This window comes from Merops nubicus, unplaced genomic scaffold (assembly GCF_000691845.1).
Source record: "Merops nubicus isolate BGI_N331 unplaced genomic scaffold, ASM69184v1 scaffold8454, whole genome shotgun sequence".
In the NCBI taxonomy this organism is placed as follows: domain Eukaryota; kingdom Metazoa; phylum Chordata; class Aves; order Coraciiformes; family Meropidae; genus Merops; species Merops nubicus.
In genome coordinates this window covers 1-8,647 of record NW_008603538.1, presented here as the reverse complement: position 1 = coordinate 8,647, position 8,647 = coordinate 1, and the positions used below count along the sequence as shown (strand labels likewise).

General features: G+C 45.0%; 1 protein-coding gene across 1 annotated transcript; it reads left to right on the top strand.

The window, feature by feature from the left end:
• Positions 1-22: 22 nt before the first annotated feature.
• LOC103771401 (homeobox protein PKNOX2-like) lies at positions 23-5,755 on the top strand (the record flags this gene model as incomplete). Its single annotated transcript, XM_008938697.1, is given in 6 exon segments — positions 23-133; positions 2,434-2,553; positions 3,875-3,951; positions 4,482-4,660; positions 5,486-5,565; positions 5,567-5,755. Coding segments are annotated over 6 exon segments (756 nt in total), but the record flags the coding sequence as incomplete, so codon positions are not given.
• Between the last annotated feature and the right edge of the window lie 2,892 nt (positions 5,756-8,647).

Sequence of the window (8,647 nt, the reverse complement as noted above, 5' to 3'; positions counted from 1 at the left end):
TTGGTACCCCGAGAGGGTTTGTTTTGCATCTGCAGGTGGAGCCTTGTACCAGCCCGTGACCATGGTGACATCGCAGGGCCAGGTCCTCGCCCAAGCCATCGCCCCCGGCGCCCTGCAGATCCCCAGCACCCAGGTAGGACCTTCCCACCTCCAGCCTTCACTGGAGGTTCCATGGAAGTAAGAATAAAAAAACCCAATCTCACCAGCAATTCAACATTTGGAGTATCTGAGAGTTTTAATGAGTGAGGGACGTTGATTGAATTCATCCGCCGGGTGCCTTTGGGGCAGCTCAGGAGTTAGAGCAAGCACCTAAAAAACCTTCTGCTGTGGCTAGATCATAAAACAGTCAAAGAGCTGAATAGTCTAATGGTGTAATAGTCCAGTCCAGACTGTATAGCAGGGTGTTCTAGGAGGTTCTGGGAGATTCTAACAGTTTCAGTGAGGTATAGGGTATGGTATTTAGATTAGATTAGATTGGATAGATTAGATTAGATTAGATTTTCTACTGCATTCTATTCTATTCCATTTTATTCTATTCTATTCTATTCTATTCTAATATTGTATTATATCATATTATGTCATGTTACATCATATATTCTTTTCTTATATTATTTTCTTACCATATTCTTATCATATTCTTATATTATTGTATCTATTTTACCAAATTCTATCATATTCTATCATATTTTATCATATATCATTTTATATTCTTATATTATGTCATGTTATGCTGTGTCATATCATATTATGTCATATTTTATATCGTATTTTATTCTATTCTTATTCTTTTCTAATATATCATTCTATTCTTCTCTTCTATTTTATTATGTCTTGTCATTCTTCCCTTCCCTTCCCTTCCCTTCCCTTCCCTTTTTATCTCCTGTTCTTCTCTAATGTTATTTCATATCATATCATATCATATCATATCATATCATATCATATCATATCATATATCTTCTACTCCATTATATCATGTTCTACTCCATACATTATAGAACATTCTGTCCTATTCTATAGATTATTGCTCCTCTATTATAATTTATGGATTCGGGGGTAGTTTTACACCCCCAAATTCCATTTTTTCTGGGTTTATTCCTCATTTTTTTGGTGTCATGGCAAATTAACCACGTTTTGTTGCCCTGCTTGGCTGCATCTGTGCAGTATATTCAGTGATGGTTTGGGGTAGAAGGGTTTTGAGGAAAACCTGGGAAGAAGAAAAACATGAAAAAAAAGTTCCCTTTTCACTCCAGCACTGAGATTTCAGTTCCTGCTTCCTCAGTAAAACTTCTCCTGCAGCAAAACGTTTCGCTTTTTTTTTTTTTTTATTTTTGGGGAGAAAAAAGCAGATTTTCACTCAATGGGAACGTTTCTTCTCGTGGTATCAGCACCAGGGTCTCCAGCTGGGCTGGTGCCACCATGGGCAGGAAAATCCCATTGCCCTCTGCACTGGCAAAAAAATATGGAGCTATGAAAAGAGATCCTGGGGGGGAAATGTGGATTTGAGGCAATTTTGGAGGGAACAGAATGGGGTTTGGATACTTCCTGCAACCATCTATTTCTTACACTCACCCCAGAGCCATTTTGGGTTGATTTTGCTCATTCCTTGGATTGCCCATCGCTGTTTTCAGCTGATTTTCCTCATTTTTGGAGGTGGTTTTGCTCATTTTTTGGGTTGGTTTTCCTTGGTTTGGGGGTTGCCCATTTTCATCCAACTTATTTTTTTGGGTTAGTTTTGCTCATGTTTTGGATTGGTTTAGATCATTTTTGGGTTGCCCACAGTTGTTTTCAGCCAATTTGCTCAGCTTTTGGGTAGGTTTTCACTGAGTTTCCCCATCACTGGATTGGTTTAGATAATTTTTGGGTTGCCCACCGTTGTTTTCAGCCAATTTGCTCAGCTTTTGGGTATTTTGACCATCACTGTTTTCAACCAATTCCCTCATTTTTTTGGGTTGATTTTGCTTGGTTTTTGGGTTGCCCATTTTCAGCCAACTTGCTTGGTGTTGGGATTGGCTTTACTCATTTTTTGGGTTGATTTTGATCATTTTTTTGGGTTGCCCATTGTTGTTTTCAGCCAATTTGCTCATTTTTTGGGTTGTTTCTGCTTTGTTTTGGGGTTACCCATCATTGTTTTCAACCAATTTGCTAATTTTTGGGGTTGATTTGGCTTGGGTTTGGGGTTGCCCATTTTCACCCAACGTCCTTATTTTTGGGGTTGATTTTGCTCTTTTTTTGGGTTGCCTATCACTGTTTTCAGACAGTTTACTCATGTTTTGGGGTTGCCTGTTTTCAGCCAACTTGCTTATTTTTTGGGGGGGTTGGTTTTGCTCAGGTTTTGGGTTGGTTTTGCTCAGTTTTTGGGTTGGTTTTGCTCAGGTTTTGGGTTGCCCATTGCCATTTTCAGCCAGTTCTCTCCCTGTTCCTCTCACTTGGCAGGTGAACCTGGATCTCACCTCCCTCCTTGATGGTGAGGACAAGAAGTCCAAGAACAAGCGAGGTGTCCTGCCCAAACATGCCACCAACATCATGCGCTCCTGGCTCTTCCAGCACCTCATGGTGAGCACCACAGCCACCAAAACACCTTCCAAAGCTGGGAAAAAAGGCAAAAAAGAAACCCCAACTTGAACAAATTGAGGTGGTGGTTTGTCTGAATTTATATTCAGAGGCACAAGGTGGCTTTGGGAGCAAGGTGGGAGACCCACAGGTAATATCCAGACAGAAAATGGCAGCCTGGGGTAAAACATGACCCAGGGCATGGAGCAGAAGCTGGTTGGGAACTTCCCAGCCTTTTTATTTTTTGTTAATAAATGGGAAATTTGGGGTTTATTGCACTGAGAACAAGAGCATCACTGTATTGGGCCAACATCCCAAGCTGCATCGAGCATCTCCCTTGCTTTTGGAGGGATGAGCTGCAGATGCACAAGCAGAGAAAGGGTTTAGAAGACCAGAAGCTGAGCAGGAATTTTCTATCAGGTCCCAGGAGAACCCCACATGGTTTGAGCTTTCCAAAACTGGATGGAAAAACTTCCAAGAAATTGTCCTACTGGATGGCTGAACCTTTGCTTTCAGCCTGGTCCCTCATGGTCAGAAGATGTTTGGGCTTCCCCGTGGGATTTCTCTCTCTGACATCATAGATGATGTGGCTTTTCAGCTCATCTCCTTGTTCCTCATCATTTTATTGGGTTTGGAAGTTTTGTAGGACCAGCAGGAGTAAGGAATGCCAAAAATGCCAAAAATGGGGCTATTTCTACCAAAAAAAACCCCTCAAACCATTTTCAACCATTCTGGCTTCTCTGAGGGATGGGTTGAGGTGGGGTGGGAGCCTTCTGCATGCCACGACTCTGGGTGGTTTTCTCAAGGGATCGACACTATTTTGGGGCAAACAGCTGGGAAAAAGTCACGTGACCCAACACTGGCTCTGGCTTGGGGGCTCCCAAAAATGACACGTGGGGCTTTGATAATAATTTCATTTTTTGGAGCTTGGAAAGGAGGAATTTAGCACGGTTGGGAGGAGGTGGTGGAAGCTCTGAGGGCTGGTTGTCTCCCAGAGATGTTTCAGGGAGTTTCAGTGGTGGATCTGACCAGGAGCCCTGGGGGTGACGATGAGTTTTGAAGCCCAGATCCCACCTTCACCAACAGCCATTAGAAAGCTGTCAACATTTAAAAGAATAATTTCTTCCTTCAAGGAAAAACCTTTGCTGGAAAGCCTTGGAAAGGCCCTGAGGACACTGGGGAAACCTCGACACTCTTGGATACCAGAAGCCACCAAATTTGGGGTGGGAAAATGGAAAAAAAAAAATGGGAAGGTTCCTTTTTTTTGGGCTCTTTTGCACACAGGGGTTTCACTTTGCTGCCCCATCTCTTTTCTCCACCCTAGCACCCCTACCCCACAGAGGACGAGAAGAGACAAATCGCCGCCCAAACCAACCTGACCCTCTTGCAAGTCAACAACTGGTGAGCTCATTGGTGGCCCCTGCAGTCAGCTCCTTGGCTTTAGAATGTTTTTTCACCCTTTTTTGGTGCTGTATGATGGTTTTTTGGGTAATTGGGGCGGTCAGGGCTGATTTCTGGGAGATAAGCTCGGGTTTAGTTGGTGGTGTTGGTTTGTGATGTCTCAATGCCCTCTCCTGGCAAAGTCAACACACAACAGCCTCCAGCTCCTAGAAAAATGAGCTCAGGAGTGTAACAAGCCACAAATAAATTTGGGTAAAAAAAAATACACAACACATTTTTTTTGGCCCACGCAGCCACTTTTGAAAGGGGTTTATTTGGCAACTCATTGAATTGGGTGGTGGAGTCCCCATGGTTTCCAGGCCGTGGAGATGTGGTGCTGAAGGACATGGGCTAGTGCTGGTTAACGGTTGGACTGGATGATCTTCAAGGTGTCTCCCAACCCAAATCCTTCTGTGAGTCGTTGGGACGTTGTTTTCACTCAAAATTGACTCTTTTTTCCCCTCCGTTGGTGCCTGGTTGACCTGGGGAAGGTTCATCAACGCCCGGCGGCGCATCCTGCAGCCCATGCTGGACGCCAGCAACCCAGACCCAGCCCCCAAAGCCAAGAAGATCAAATCCCAGCACCGACCCACCCAGAGGTTCTGGCCCAACTCCATCGCCGCCGGGGCCCTGCAGCAGCAAGGGGGCAACTCGGGGACGAATCCTGACGGTGAGGACACACCCTGGTGGCTCCTGCCCTGCCTGGGTGAGGTGGCCACACATCCAATTATGGCCTTAGTTGGTAATTAAGGATTTCTAGAGATGTTTTATCAGCCTGTGGGGGGGAAAACTTGTTGAAGGCTCATGCAAGGAGGGCCTTCCAGTTGGCCATCTCCAATGGGGCTCTGGCGTCTCCTTGGCATAGGAGCAGCCCTCGAGGGTCACCCACTGTGGGGCATCCCTTGGGGTGTCTCCTGAGGGTAAAGGGGCAGATGGGGAGAGGAGATTTAAAAAAAAGTAAAAGCTGAGGATGAGAAGACAGGTGAGAGAAGAGGAGAGGAAAGAAGATGAAGAGGAACAGGTGATGGAAGTGAAGAGAACTGAGGAGATGGAGCAGACAGATGAGGCAAGGTGGGAAGATGAAGGGAGAACAGGTGGTGAAAATGAAGAGGGGTAGAGAAGATGAAGAGAAGGTGAAGAGGGTAGACGTGAGAATGGATGATACAAGGAGAAGATGAAGAGAGGGGAAAGTGGAAACAAAGTGAAGATGAAGAGAGGGGAAGGTGGAAATGAAGTGAAGATGAAGACAAAATCTGCCCACTTTGGCCACCTGCTTGCTCAGAAATGAAGGTTTCTTGTGATTGACTTCAGCTCAAAAATTAAGGGTTGGACCTTGAGGAGCAGGTGGGACACCCTACAAGGTTCTCTCTCTCCAGGTGCAGCTTTTTGCTTCTTGATTTATGAACTTTTTGGGCCTTTTTAGATGAACTGGGAAGTCCTTATTTCTAAGTTTGGGGTTTTTTTTTAACTTTAAAAACCTGTGTTTAAATTTCAGGCTCGCTCAGCATGGACAACCTGCAACCCCTCTCCTCAGCCACGGCCACCACGGCCCTGCACCAGGCCCTGCCGGCGGCCCCAGCAGGCCATGCTGGCGGCCCACGACGACTCCCTCGACGGCACCGAGGAGGAGGAGGAGGACGAGGAGGAGGAGGAGGAGATGGAGGAGGAGGAGGAAGAGGAGGAAGAGCTGGAGGAAGAACCTGGCGGCCTCCCGGCGGCGTCCAGCGCCGACCTGGGCTTGGACCACAGTGACTCGCTGGAGTAGCTCCTCCCACGCCCTCCCCAAACCCCTCACGGCACCAGAAACAGAATTCCACCCTCCCCCCCCCAAAAAAAAATGCCAAAAAAAGAAAAAAAAAGGGCAAGAACAAAACCAAAATGGTGAGAAAAACAAATGGGAGGCGCTGGCAGAAGCTGGGAGCCGCGGGGCCGGGGAGGACAGATGTTTACAAGGCACATATTGTGGCCAGAGGAATTCTTTTGCTGATTTTTCAGGTTTTATTCTTTTTTTTTTTTTTTTTTCTCCCTTTTCCCCTTCATTTTTGCTACGAAGAAGCATTTGGAGGGGAAACTTCCCCCCTGCCCTCCACGGGATGCTCTGGGATGACAGAGGGTTTGCACCGGGGGCCACCACGTTCATCACTCGGTTCTTGGTGTAAAAAACCCCAACCAACCCCCCCAGGATTGATGCTTTTTGGGGTTTTTCCCCTCAAAAAGGTGATTCACAGGCATAAAGATCAGCACGTGGGGAGAAACAAATCGGCGAGTGCAAGTTCTGCTTCAGGTTGGATCTAAGGAGGGTTTCGTGCTCGTGACCCACCAGGCTGCCCAAATCTCCCTGTTTTGACCCCAGTTCTGTGGCTGTTTGGTGACTACGGACTTGACGTGCTGGAAAAAGGAGGAAATTCCCCCCAAATCCTTTAATTTATGTGCTAAAACCCCATCAAATCTGGAAGAAAAACCCTTCATCCTTTAAGGGCTGAGACTGGACGTGGAACTGGGGCAAAGCTTCTGGGAGTGAGACTTTCCCAGGGCATTTTTCCCCTCCAAAAAATTGGGGGGGGAAAAACAGGTTTAAAAAGAAAAAAAATTCAGATTTTTCACCCCAAATTGAGTGGAGACCCCCCCAAGAGTCACCTGAGTGGAAAGGAATTGAATATTGTTGCTGGAAAAATGGTTTCTCCCTGATGTTGGTCCATCCACGTGGGAAAAAGGTGGAATTTCACCCCAAACAAGCCATGGGGGAGGGGGGCTTTGCAAAAAAGAACATATTTGGGTTTTTTTTTATTAAAATGCTAACAAAAAAGCAAATTTCACCGTAAAACATGGAAACACAAAAGCAAAAAGGGTGATGAGGGGTGAAAATAATAAAGGAATTTTCTTCTGCAGGTTCCTCCCATCAAGGAAGGTTTCTGAGAGAAGGGATTTTTTGGGTTTTTTTTGCTGCTTTTTGGTTTTGGCTTTTTTTTTTTAGTTGGCTCTTGAAGAGTTGGAAGGAAAAATAATAAGCCACAAACCAGCAGGTGGGGGAAAAAAACCAAAACCCTGATGATGCAATGGGCAAAAAAAGCCTATTTTTGGATACTGATCAGGCGTGAATGTGCTCCGTGATTTCATAAAGGATTCGTTGTAATTTGGGATTAATTCCTGGCCTTTTGTTATAAAGTGCTACCAGATGAGGTATCGCAGCTCTATTTTATTGGCAGCTTCTCCCTGCAAGCAGAGGAGTCCCAAAATGAGGGAATAATGCCCCAAAATGGGCAATTTTCCCTTTAAAATAAGCAAACGCCCCCAAATGGCTGAATTGACCCACATCTCCAGTTGAGGGATGTGGTGCAAAGAGGGTTTGGACTTCAAAAAGTGATGCTGCCCCCCAAAAAAATGAGAGATATGGCCCCAAAAATGTTACACCCTGGCCCCAAAATGTGTTGCTCCCCCCCCAAATTGGTTGTGTTCTCTAAAATGGAAGGATTTTGCCCCAAAAATGATTCTCCCCCAAAATGAGGGATACTCGACTTAAAATGAGTTGTTTTCTCCAGAACTGAGTGGTTCTGCCCCAGAATGAGTGATGTTGACTACAAAATGAGGTATATTCTCCAAAATTGAATGATTCTCCCCAAAAATGAGTGATACTCACCCTAAAATGAGTTCTCTCCAAAATGAGTTTCTCCCCCAAAATGTTTTTTTTTTTCCAAAACTGAGTTATTTTAAAAGAATAATGCATTTTCTCCAAAACTGAGTGATTTTGCCCCAAAAAGAGTGATTCTCCCCCAAAATTTCTTATTTTCTCCAAAACCCAGTGATTTTCCCCCCACATGCATTATTTTCTCCAGAATGTAGTGACTTTGCCCCTAAATGAGTGATTCTCCCCCAAAATGAGTGATGTTGACCCCAAAACAAGGTGTTTCCTCCAAAACTGAGTGGTTTTGCCCCCAAATAAGTGATACTCACCCTAAAATGAGTTCTTTTCTCCAAAATGAGTTATTTGCTCCAAAACAGAGTGATTTTTTTCCCCCAAAATGCATTATTTCCTCCAAAACTGAGTGATTTTGCCAAAAAAAATGCATTATTTTCTCCAAAACTGAGTGGTTCTCCCCCAAAACAAGTGGTTCTCCCCCAAAATGTATTGTTTTCTCCAAAACTGAGTGATTCTCCCCCAAAATGACTGATTCTCCCCAAAATGACCGATTCTCCCCCAAAATGAGTTATTTCCTCCAAAACTGAGTGGTTTTGCAAAAAAAAAAAAGCATTATTTTCTCCAAAGCTGAGTGGTTCTCCCCCCAAATGACTGATTCTCCCCCAAAATGTATTGTTTTCTTCAAAGCTGAGTGGTTCTCCCCCAAAACGAGTTATTTTCACCCAAACTGAATCATTTCCCCCCAACCCTCATTATTTTTCTCCGCAGGCAACGAAGCTTCAAAAAAAAAAAGTCAAAAAATGGGGGAAAAAACTCCCCTCAGAACGAAATTTGCATCTTTTATCCTCCTGTGAATGTTCCTCGAGCCCCCGTCGCTCTCCCCAGCCCCACCCCCGCCGCTTTTTGGACCAAAATGTTGCAATTTTTTTGGGCTGCTTAATTAATGAAACGAATTCTTTATTTCTGAGCTGTGCAAAGGGGGGGGGGCAGTGAGGGGGAGGGGCGGTGGGTGACCCATTT